Source organism: Maniola hyperantus, chromosome 2 (genome assembly GCF_902806685.2).
Source record: "Maniola hyperantus chromosome 2, iAphHyp1.2, whole genome shotgun sequence".
NCBI lineage: Eukaryota > Metazoa > Arthropoda > Insecta > Lepidoptera > Nymphalidae > Maniola > Maniola hyperantus.
Genome location: NC_048537.1, coordinates 11,138,804 through 11,152,058, shown reverse-complemented (window position 1 = coordinate 11,152,058; position 13,255 = coordinate 11,138,804). Strand labels below are relative to the sequence as shown.

The following is a 13,255-nucleotide window of genomic DNA, read 5'->3' as shown; positions in this document are numbered from 1 at the left end:
GACGACGACCTCCTTGGCGCAGTGGTAAGCGCTGTGGTCTTGTTAGTGGGAGGTCCCGGGTGCGATGCCCGGCAAGGTTTTGCAATTTCATAATTTCTAAATTTCTGGTCTGGTCTGGTGGGAGGCTTCGGCCGTGGCTAGTTACCACTCTACCGACTGTGCCGCCAAGCGATTTAGCGTTCCGTACGATGCCGTGTAGAAACCAAAGGGTTTAAATAAAAACTGCCATACTCCTTCCAGGTTAGCCCGCTTCCATCACTTACCACCAGGTAAAATTGCAGTCAAGGGCGAACTTGTGTCTGAATAAAAAAATGTATGATCGTGACATTAGTATGAAAATATTTTTATTTTATTGTTTAGGTGGGTCTGCGACGACTTGCCGGAGATGAAAGGTGCATTGGAAAAGAACATTCTAAGCGATTACGACACCCACTCATACGACAGTATGAGAGCACTCTGCGATCGCTTCAACCGCGCCATCGACTCTGTTGTCGCTCTGGTAACTATGTTATGCTTCAGTAAATCACGTTACACATTTACACATGCACTGCATAAAACATAAGTGGAACATTATGCATGATTGCGGATACGAGCGCGTAAATTAAACCCATCCTCTATTTATTTTCCAATTCAAAAGGTTACATCTGAGTTTCCCGAATATTATGTCCTTTTGGCGGTTAGCAGTCAGATGCATGCGATATAATTAGTCATTTATAATGTTCCAATGTAAAAACTGAATAAATACGTCACTGTTTAAACCCTGAAGTAGTTGTCTCCACGAATAATATAATATGACCTGGTGTAATTAAATCGCGGAATTACCTGCCAGTTCAGTAGTTTCCATATCGAGGTACGTAAATATTTTCCTAAGTTAACTCCTAGGGCTTAGCCGCTACCAGCTGGGTTACCTACTCGTATTTTATTTTAGCATGTTGATCACTTCGTTATGTCAAGCTTTAAGTATAAAGCAGGTTCTTGATATACCAACAGTACGCTGCAGAAAATAATGTACATCGACCTTTAGAAAGAGATAGCGAATTTGTAGAGCATTGTCTCTGTCGTTGTGACCGACTAAACGTCATAGGTATGTGTGACAGTGACAACGCTCTACAAAGTCGAAATTTCATTCTCAAGGTCGATGTATGTACACTATTTTCTGATGCGTACACTAAACGTAAATTCCTAGTTACATACTTTTGATTACAGAATTTAACTATTTGTTTCGTAGTTTGTTATACATTTACTATTTGTTTACTTATATTTCATATCAGCTACTTTATTCGAAACCAACTAGCTGACCTGTCCCGGCTTCGCTGAAGTAGATTTTTTTAAAAGCGTTGAGGGGGGGGGTTAAATTTCCAAAAATCCTGAAACACGTACAGGTACATCTTTATTTTTGCCTGAAAGTCCAAGAACCGATTTTTAAAGAATCACGCACTTTCATATAAAATTTCACCCCTTATTTAATCCTCTTGGTGGTGGAATTTCCAAAATTCCCATTTTCTATAGATATTACTTGAAAAGTGACGGAGTTTATAGATCAGTAGTCAGTCAGTCAAGACAAGTCATTGAGTTTTAACTTTTAACAAGGTTTTTTATATAAACGACTGTATTGAAGATAAGGTTTATAATGTTTGTCAAAGTAGGAATAGGTAGTTTGAGATTGAACTATGAATCTCGTTGGTTAATTGGTAGGACCTGAATAGTTAGGTACTAGTGTAGAATTATTTACATTAATCAAATGTTTGCCACTGATAGCATAGTACATAACGTACAAAGATTAGTTATATTTACACATTGTGATGTAATAATAACAGTAGTTAATCGTGTACTTTACACACTATCCAGTATTATTAGGGGGCTACGCCCTCGTGCGATCGATATCCTGTACTAATAAGCTAGAGCAGCAGGCTGGTTAGTGGCCGGTGCACTGACGACATCAGACGACCTCTGCGTAACGAGACGGACCATTCGCCTCGCGTCCTTTACACAAAGCGCCTGACTTTGATCATGCTCCTTTTATCCAACTAAATAGAATTAGGTATTTAACAGTTTATGCGTACTCACTTAATCAGTTCTCTCTTAGAAATGAGAATTGACAGGAACCCGTGAGTTCCCTCGTGACTGCCAAATTACTATAAGTCATAAGACACCAATACCATACAGCAGCAGCACATACCGGTAGAGCAGAGGCGCGGCGTCGCGGAATTCGTTCTCCGTTCCGTGTTTTGTTTTCAGTATACCAGTTTTGAACGGTACATATATCATTATAATATCAAAGTACATAGTTACATCTTAGGAAGTACAGCTCAACTAGTCTTAGTTTAAATCAAAATAAGAAATATAAAATCAAATTAAGAAATGTCCCACCAAAATAAATTATTAGCAAAATTTTAAACATACCCCTTTCTCTCACCTGTGGTCACAGGTCGTGGGATATCTTGGTGGGGCAAAGTAGAATAAAACTTTTTAAAAGTCTAGGTCAGAAACTAGTCAGATTTTAGTTTACATCTTATTAACAATACTTTACCCGTTTCTATGATCAGCTCATAGTTTCTACACGCATACACGTGCGTGCCGAGAGCTATCTAGTCAATTTGCGATAAAATCTTAAGTTAGCATTTCCTTATTTTATAAGCATCGTCGTCAGTCAAGAATTTATATAACTTGAATCTTTAGATGAAATCCTGTAGAAACTTATAAAAGTGGCAAAGGAAAGGAACAAGTGAACATTGTTGGTTCCTGTTGTTGGCGAGACTGGAACTAGAACGACTGCAGATCTAGAGAGGTCGTTCATGTTTGACTGCGGAAGCTACGTTGCTACGACTCACTATAAAACATAAAAATTTAAATCAGAATTACCAAAGATCCGAAAATAAATAAGTGTATGAAGAAAAAGGGCGTTTTTTAACTTGTCTATACGTGTTTTTTTAAATGATCGACCACTATCTCGACTTCTGACATGGTGAAAGTCTGGTATTGAGTTTTATTTGAAGATTTTATTTTATTTGTTCTAATTTTTATTTTATGTAGTTCTTATAGTTCTTTTTTTTTTCATAAGAGTTGTCTTTTTACTTTCATGTTATTATAACATGAACGTATGAACGTAAAGAGCCATTGCTTAAGGTGGAAGACACGGTCTGCCCGCGAAATTCAAATTTAATTTGGTTTTTCGCAATTTGTAAACTAATACGACAAAGAAGGCTTATGGCATTCAAATTGAGCCCCGAGCCGAGCAGTATCATCTTCACAGGCTTATATAAAAATCTTTACTTGAAAGTGTCCAGTTTAAGAAATTAGTCAAAATAATGAGTTTGACGTGAGCTACTTACAAATTAGTCATTATTTTGACTATTTTCTTAAACTGGACACATTCAAGTAAAGATTTTTTTTATATAAACCTGTGAAGATGATATTGCTAGGGGTGGAATGCCATAAGTCTACTTTGTCGCATTAGTTTACAAATTGTGACAAACCAAATTAAATTTTAATTTCGTGGGCAGACCTGTGTCTTGGGCCTTAACAAGATTTTTTTTTACGGTACCAAGCCACAATAGTCTTAATATGTATTACTATGTACTATTTAATTCTGCATAAAAACAGTTAATATAAATGAAAAAGCTATTAAGATCATACGGTTTCTTTCCACAGGGCTTGCGTGTTATCACAGCTACTAGCACTCTTATCTCAGAAGGTCAATTTTCTAGTGATGTTCACCTTCAAAACCGCTACGTAGCGATTATAGAGCAGATAAATAATCTTTTATATTTTGTATATATTGTGATAGCCTAGTGGTTAAGACGTCCGTTTCCTAATAGGAGGTCGGGGGTTCGATCCCGGGCATGCACTTCTATCTTTTCGGAGTTATATGCGTTTTAAGTAATATTTGTTTTAAGTAGTATTTAATCATATGTTTTAACGGTGAAGGAAAACATCGTGAGGAAACGTGCATGCCTGAGTTTTCCATAATTTTCTCAAAGGTGTGTGAAGTCTGCCAGCGTGTTAGACTATGGCCAAAACCCTTCACACTCTGAGAGGAGACCCGTGCTCTGTAGTGAGCTGGCGATGGGTTGATCATGATGATGATGATATTGTATACATTTTATTACGTGCACCGTGCACTAATAAAATAAATCTTGACTTGTAATGATTGTGTACCTTCTGTGTAGAAATATTTTCACGTGCCTTCTTGCTACGAGCTGTTTTATTAGTACACACATTATCTCCTTGAAGTATTTTCGTCTTCCACTGTTTTCAGAACTGAATTCTTTTTAAATAAACTATAGGTGAGACTGTTTGGTCCGATATTAAGAACAATAATAAATTATAGACACCCACAAATGCTGCGAATGATTTGATTTTTTTACTGTCACTAATATTATAAATGCGAAAGTGTGTCTGTCTGTCTGTATTTTAGTTTTTCACGGCCCATCCGTTCAATCGATTTTAACGGGTACAGAGATAGCTTGCGTCCCGGCGAAGGACTATTGTGCTACTTTTTATCCCGGAAAATCATAGAGTTCCCACGGGATTTTTAAAAACCTAAATATACACGGACGAAGTCGCGGGCATCATCTAGTTCCTTATATGTATAATTAAAAATATTATGTATTGCATTTCAAAGTTGATTCAAAACACAAAATTCAAAAGCATTCCGACATAAAAATTAAACGTGATTAATACTTACTAGGTCGTCGTCACATTGTGTTAATAAAAGTACTGTACTGGCATAGTTTTTAGGTCGCGGAAAAATCTTCAATGTCACCTTTGTTTATTTTTACACTTCCTACATTTGCTAAAATAGAACTCGGTGACTTTTACCTTAGTTTTGTCTTTTTATGAGACTTCCACTTATATGCTAATTATATAAATATTCATATGCCTAACTTAAAATAAATACGTACGTAAACGTTCCTAACGTTTGTAATTTCTGAGTTAAAATCAAAAAATTATTTGCTAGAAGCTTATTACTGCAGTGTAATAATTGATGGACAGCAGAAGACGTCAGTCATACGGAGTAGCATGTGCAAAACGAAACGTGAATGTGGGGCAGTGAGGGGCATTAGAGGAGAGTGGGGCGCGGAGTACAGGAGGGAGACACGAGGGCCAAGATGGCGCTGAGGACGCAACGATCGATGGTCGTAACAGACATAGCACGAGGCTACTCTAGTCTATTTATACACGTTGCACATAATTTCTCACCGCGACGGACGTGGAAGTAACTTTATTACTAGGAACTAAGCGACTTTTTGATTCGTTAATCACGTAGAAGCTCTACGTAACTGACGAATTAAATAATAACACTACTTTTTTTACTACATTTATTACTGGATTTGTTAAAAAAATAGCGTTGAGTCGCTCGAAAATCAGTTTACAGTTATTAAATAATGAAAATAATGATTAAATAATGATTGAGTAGTATACCTATTTTACATTTCTAAAAATATTTACTATGCGAATATTGTAATTTACTAGGCATCAGCGATTACTTAGGCTGCATCAGCACTAGCCACCAGGTCTGATTGCGCTAGTCTATAAATTAAAAAAAACTTAATAGTTTCATAGCAACTTTACTTATATCTTAAGTTTCTTAAGGTCATTATATAGAATTATGTAGAACCAAAAATACGATACACAAAAATAATTTGTAAATAAGTACTATGAGTATATTATAGTCTTGTATCCAGCTAAAATAAACAATAATCACATAAAACACTTAAATAAATTATAATATGTACTTAAGTAGTTCTACTTACATCGTGAAATAGGAAGAAGTGCCCGTCTCAGCAGAATGTCATGTTGCTATTTATACTAACTAAGCTCAAAATAATTATATCTACATATTATGTAGGCACCTACCCTTCCCACTGGCGAGTGCCAAAGATATTATGTATCTATTTTGTATATATTATAGAAAACACTTATTGCTTGGTAAAATATATATAAATATATATATATATATATATATATATATATATATGCATAGTAAGTGCCCTTTAAAATATGCCTTAGAAATCTCAGAATATCTATCTGCATTCTTTTAAAGAACCTTAACGTAGATTTTATTAATTATTCTATTTATAAGTAAGTACCCGCTTGCCCGCTCCTCGCCCGCCCGTACCTTGTCGATACTTAATTATGACTAGCTTATACCCGCGACTTCGTCCGCGTGGACTAATTTCGAACAACTGCTTTACCCCTATCGAGATTGAATTTTCAAAAATCCTTTCTTAGCGGATGTCTACGTCATAATACCTATCTGCACTGCATGCCAAATTTCAGCCCGTAGTTGTAGCTTTGCGTTGATAGATCAGTCAGTCAGTCAGCTTTTCCTTATATATATACATAGATAACAGTTAATAGATATACGTATTGTATTGTATTATTTGTACCTACACAACGTAGAATCGATTGTATTTTGCCCTCGTCAAAATAAACAAAGATAAACCGCAAGTAGCTAGGTACGTAACACCGCCTGTCTGATAGCTACCCAGTGCAGGATTCGGTCATGATGTCACCAACTGATCGATGACAAGTATGCGCATACTTAACATGTCCGTAACCTTGTGCTTACGATCTAGGAACTAACTAGGTAGCTACTTGTACGTGACATTATAATAATACGCTTCCTTTAGTATTTCTATGAATATGCAATTCAGAGCAAATGAGATATCTATGTATAATACGGTGAATAGGAAATTGCTTTGTAATAAAATAAGAGCTAGGGCCAGCGCAAACAGACGGAGTGGAGTAGTCAGTAGAATCCAGACTATTTTTCTCAACTGTGCAATGTAAAGAAGAGGTTATGACTTCTGAGCCTATGTGTTATCAGTCTATAGTCTATACATATGTATAGTACAGGTCGACTTGGCAATCGGCGAGGGAACGCCCCGCACACTCGCACAGCCCCCACGCTAACCTGGTGCGGGCGAGCGCGGGTGTCGTGCGGGTGTGCGGTGCGTCCCGCGGACGTCTGCCTGTCAGCGGGCTTTATCTCATGAACCGTAATAGGTAGAGAGTTAAAATTTTAGCAGTGTGTTACATATCTATTGTCCTATAACAACAAATAATAAAAAAATCAAAATGGCTGCCATCTAAATCAGTACCCTTATTATAAATGCGAAAGTGTGTTTGTTTATTGGTTTGTCCTTCAATCCCGTCGCAACGGTGCATCGGATTGACGTGATTTTTTTCCCACGGGATTTTTAAAAACAACCTAATTCCACGCGGACGAAGTCGCGGGCACCAGCTTGTCTTCTATAAAATTAGTAGGTGCAAAGGCAAACTATAATAGAAACTACATTACAACATGGGGTTATTCAAAGGGCGGACCAACAAATTCCTGAAAGGTCGGCAACGCATCGGCAGTTCCTCTGGTGCTGCAAATGTTCATGGGCGACGGTAATCACTTAACATCAGGTGACCCGCAAGATCGTTTGCTCGCTATTTCTATTTAAAAAAAAGAAACTTCGCCACGCACATGACTGTATGTACTTTCCTACCTTAGGCACATGCGAGTGCGACATAATATGCTTAATATTTAGGTATCATGATTCGTGAATCGTGATCCAGTGGCCCTACCGCGGTTGTTTGACAGCTACAATGTCACGATCGCAATCATCTGTGATTGGTTAATGCTCGCTCACTATTGGCTACAATGCATTGTTGCAACAAGAATGGCAGAAATTCAGCCAATCAGAACAATTGAGATTGCAATAATGATTGATGCAGGTTTTAGACAATCGCCCTACCGAATCCACATCGCGTTATTTGAATTATGATCCTCCATAAGCATAAAAGGCTTAACAAACCCGATTTTATATCTTTTTGTTTTCAAAACTTGTTAGTAAAAACATATCAATTCATTATCATTCTAAACACGAGAGCAAACAGCAGATACGGTCATTAGTTTTTTTAATTCTCAAATATATATAAATAGATAAATAATTCAATCAAAGATTTCGAGTGTTTTGTAAAACGTAGATAATAACAAATATGAGATATCGGATGTAAAAACATAAAAAGAACTAGAAAAAAATCCAGTAAAGTTATGAATGACGTCATCATCATCTTATTCAACAAGAAAGTAGGTAGAGTATGTACAGTACACAAGTGTGACTATTGCTTGTGAAAGTCTTTGAATTACAAACTCTCAGTCATCGACATTAGTGTCGATCTTCGAGTTGAGTGACCTTAGCATCGGACAGGCGTCTACTAAAAGTTGATTGCCTTCATTTATTGTTCAAGAATTTACGTTAGGTATCTACTTACCTATCTATTAAATTAGGAGTTTATCGGTACATATTTACGTTAAAAATAAATATTAAAAAATCAGTCAATTGCGAGTCAGACTCGCACACGAAGTGTTCCGTACCATCATACAAAAAATTACACTTTTTAATTTTCATGGCGGCCATTATGAAGTTTTTATAATTTGTTGTTATAGCAGCAATAGAAATAAAAATACACAGTCTCTGAAAATTTCAACTCTACCTATTACGGTTCACGAGATACAGGCGCTGACAGGCGCTGACAGACAGACGGACGCACAGCGCAGCGGAATGCGGAGGCTTGTAATAGGATCCCGTTGGTACCCTTGGGGTACGGAACCCTACACAAATTATATAATTTACATCATTAGTTGCCATAGAATAGCGATTTAGCGATTCCAAGATAAGTAAAAAATAATTTGAATGATTTGACTGCGAATTATAATATTAGAAGCTGGTCCGGGTCGCATTTGGGGGCGTTGACCGCAATATTGAGCCAGCGCGAATGTCTCACGTAGTGTTAATGACCTTTTTTTGGTTGCGCTAGCGTCGCTTTGCTCTCAGAGTTTGATTTATTAATGGAATTAACGAATAACAATTATTGAATTATGAAATGAAATAGATACCTAGTACCTACCTAACTTAAAACACAATGTAAAATAAAATATTAATAATTATTTTATTTATTAAGTAATGCGTCTATTTATTAAGTACAATGTAGTAATAGATGCATATATATTATATACCTACTATTACGATTGTCAATGAGTTTTAAATTAATAATAATGCAACCATTTGATACGCGACAGGTTGAAATGGCAATCGTTGAGGGAAAGCTCTGCACACCCGCACAGCCCCCTCGCTAACCCGGTGCGGGCGAACGTGTGTGACGTACGGGTCGTCCCCCCGCCTCATATCCTGATTGCCATCTCAACTTGTGTATATCTACCTACATCCGTACTGTAATTTTGAAGATTTTATTATTTCCCGAACTTGCTTTTGGAGTAATATGGGAGTAACAAATTAAACAAAATAAAGGGGACTAGATCTTTTAGAAAATGATCAAATACGTAATAATATGTATTAAAAAAGCAATAAAATTAAAAAAAAAAAAATGATGACATCAATTAATAGCCCAACTTTTGTAGAATCGTACTAAGTACGTAAAAAACATGTAGGAGGTAGAGTTCGGAATTAATACGAGACGCATGAATGAAATGGGTGCGGAACGTAAACAAGCAACGCACGAGGCCACGCGCCCACTGCTTGCGGTCCGCAAGCTACTTTTACGCCTTTACGGACCCGCTACACTTACCTCGGAATATCTACTCGTGTGCCTCGGATTCGTAGGTGTGGATAAAATTGTGTGCTTCAATAATAATTCCTTTAGTGTTAGTGAGTTTAATTTTGACGCCATAGTCCAAGGCGGTGTTTTAAGCCATATTTTGACTGTGTCGGTTTGCTAAAGGCGTGAACACATAAACGACTGGAAATGCAAAAAAAAACATTGTATATGCGTACATTACACTGCTTATGATAACAATCGTGTAAATAGGTCAAGACTCAAGGCTCTACAACCTATTTACTGTACTTTTATTTATTTACTTTTTGATAAATACTAGTCGTAGGGAAGATAGTGACAAGACTGCGGATGACTGCTGCATAGCTATCCTACTGTTCCTTTTCTGCTTTTCTGAGAAAATCGATAACTTTGACTTTCGTATGGGGAATAAAGGAAAACTATTTTATATTTAAAAGGAAAAGCTGACTGATTGACTGACTGAAAATATTTTAAAAATCAGTCTAAGTACGTTTCGGAGTTGCACACGAAGTGTTCCGTACCATCGTACAAAAAATTACTCTTTTTAATTTTCATGGCGAATTTTCACTTTTTAATTTTTGAAATTTTGACTGATCCATCAACGCAAAGCTCAAACTACTGGACGGATCGGGATGAAATTTGGCATGAAGATAGCTATTATGACGTAAACATCCGTTACGCTAAAAATGACGCTGCAAAAAGAGCTAAAGTTTGCAGTAAAAATAATTAATTTTGCTGTTTATGTAGGTATATATATATATATATCAATAATGAATCCGTAATCGAACACAAGGCTAACTACATTGTTCCTGTATGCGATCAACAGCTTTTGTCGTTCGGACATTTTGAGGCGCCGCCGCCGATGCGGTCTCGGCAATGTCAAGGCTGCGACCGGTGAAGGAATTCATATCACCCATTTTCATATAGGTATACTACGTATTGGTGAAACGTGTTTTTAGTCATCCGCATTACTTGATATAAGTAATGAGGTTAACTTAAAATAGCAGGGATTTTTCAATTATTGATGTAATAACCTTTCCTATTACTTAAATTAAACACGCTTGGTCACGGTCCGAACTAACAAAGGGACATTCTACCATGTTGTGACGTCTTAGCTGGAAAATATATACTATTTTGATTAAGTATATTGTTAATATTAATATATATTTTGGATTTTGTCAAAAATATATTTCTAGCGAAGACGTCACAACATGGCGGAAATATTAAGTAACTTTGTACTAAACAAACAAACGGGAGTTTACGTACAAAGTGCTGGCAAAAAGTTGGTGTGTCACGCCATCTCAAACGCACGCCCGATTTTTTTTGCGCAAAGGATCAGCCTGGCTGTCCAGCTCGGAAATGCAGCCAGTATTCTTATTCTGGGTTTAGGTTTCTAAAAATCCCGTGGGAACTTTTTTATTTTCCATAGGATTTACTATATATAATGATCTTCCAATACAGACCTTTATTAACTGTTCCAGGAAAAAGGTACTTCATTGCCAGCACAACGATTGAACAAGTATCCGTCGAGAGGTCTACTCAAACACATATTGCAGCAAACGTACAATCAAGCAGTTTCAGATCCTGACAAATTGAACCAATATGAGCCCTTCTCGCCTGAGGTGAGTTAATCTTCGCAACCAGCGCTTAATAATTAATACCATCCATTTACCCTCATTTGATCTATATAAAGCACACTCACTCTGTGGACGTCTGCCGACCTTTTTTTTGTTGACGGTAGAATCTTCATATTAATATTCCGTACCGACCCGTAGGTCGATTTCGTAACACCTGCATCAATCATTATTAAAATCTCAATTGTTGTGATTGACTGAATTTGTGCGATTCTAGTTGCAACAATGCATTGTAGCTAATAGTGAGCGAGTATCAACCAATCAGAGGTGATTGCGATCGTGACATTCTAGCTGTCATTCTACCGCAATCGAGCAGCTGATCTCTTTGATAGAGATCGAGTTATGTGGAATTTCTACATACTAAAACTCCCTCGGTGACCATCCTTGGAGCTTATTAAGAGGCTCCGGGAACCTGGTTGGTAAGACCAAACGTCATGAAAACTCCTTTGGCAGATAACGAACTTCTAGTGTTATGCTTGTTAAGTTGTATAGACCGACCATAGATGAGCAATTATTGTCTCTGATAGTTGATATCCTACACAACAAATCTATCCTCGAGGTTATCTTTCCCATAGAGACATGACTAATACTCCGCTTTCTCCTCCAACTAAGCTTGAAGCAAGTGCTAGAAATAGGTAACCATTTATTTCAACCGTAGACCTTTCGGATTTCAGTCTGTTGTTGAGCTATGAGGCCCAATAAAAGTTTGCCATAAGAAAAACCAAAAAGCAAAGGAACAAGAAGTATTCAAGGATATGGTATCGGACAGCCGGAAATATTTATAACTAGATGATGCCCGCGACTTCGTCCGCGTGGATTTAAGTTTTTTAAAAATCTCGTTGGAACTCTGCTTTTCCGGATAAAAAGTTGCCTATGTCAATTTTCGGAACGCAAGCTACTTTTGTACCAAATTTCATATTAAAAGTGGTCAAACGGATGGGCCTAAGAAAGGGCTAAGAATCCCTCGGGAACTTTGATAAAAAGTTGCTTACGTCCTTCCCTGAGATGTAAGCTAACTAACTCTGTAGTCTGTACCAAATTCCATCAAAATAGGTTATACTGTTGAGCCGTGAAAAGCTAGCAGACAGACTGACAGACACACACTTTCACATTTTATTAAGTATGGATAGAAATCACTGACGATAGTTTAAACGCTAAGATATGGTATCGTTTGCAGGTGTACGGGGAGACGTCGTACGAGCTGGTGTGCCAGATGATCGATCAGATCGACATCACGGCGGAGGACGTGTTCGTGGACCTGGGCTCGGGCGTGGGGCAGGTGGTGCTGCAGATGGCCGCCGCCACGCCCTGCCGCATCTGCTTCGGCGTCGAGAAGGCGGAAGTACCTAGCAGATATGCATCGGTTTGTGATTGTCTCTTTAATTTTTCTCATTCTTGCCTTCTATGCCATAGATACGGAGCATAGATTATTCCTTGCAAAGTCTTTTGTCCAGCCAAACATAGTTTTTTAAAAGACAGTTATTTCAAAACTAGACACTTTGTTTACGGGTGATTCCGCGTGGATATAGATTTTTTAAAGTTCCTATGGGAATACAAAATTTCTTTTTTCTTAGGGAAAGTCTGTCTTGTAGAGAGAACCTACATAAAAAAACTCAAGTTTCTAGCTCTAGTGGTTTAGAATGTACATTGATGTCAGTTAGTCAGCCGTTTATTACATAGATTAGCATAACTATATCCAATCAATCCAATCCAATCCATCAGCCTGTTTGCGTCCACTGCTGGACATAGGCCTTTCCAAGAGCACGCCACCAAACACGGTCCTCCGCCTGCCTCATCCAACCGCTCCCCACCACCTTCTTCAGGTCATCGGTCCAGCGGGCGGGGGGTCGTCCCACACTGCGCTTACCGGTACGCGGTCTCCACTCCAGAACACGTCTGCCCCATCGGTCATTGGTTCTGCGACAGACATAACTATATATTATTATAAAATTCTCTTTTCTAAATCAGTTTTCTACACACAAACTACAGTGCAGATTGAGAGGACTTTTGCAGTTCCAACCATTTTGTCA

At 37.7% G+C, this 13,255-nt stretch overlaps 1 protein-coding gene across 2 annotated transcripts in view; it reads left to right on the top strand.

Annotated features, from left to right (window-relative positions):
* The window catches only part of gpp (DOT1 like histone lysine methyltransferase grappa), a 32,229-nt gene that overhangs the window by 9,204 nt on the left and 9,770 nt on the right, over nt 1–13,255 (top strand). For both annotated transcript variants that reach the window (XM_034980155.2, XM_069505920.1), the window contains exons 3-5: nt 361–499; nt 11,073–11,213; nt 12,403–12,588. In XM_034980155.2, the coding sequence (XP_034836046.1) occupies nt 361–499; nt 11,073–11,213; nt 12,403–12,588 (466 nt within the window). The remainder of the gene's footprint in view (nt 1–360; nt 500–11,072; nt 11,214–12,402; nt 12,589–13,255) is intronic.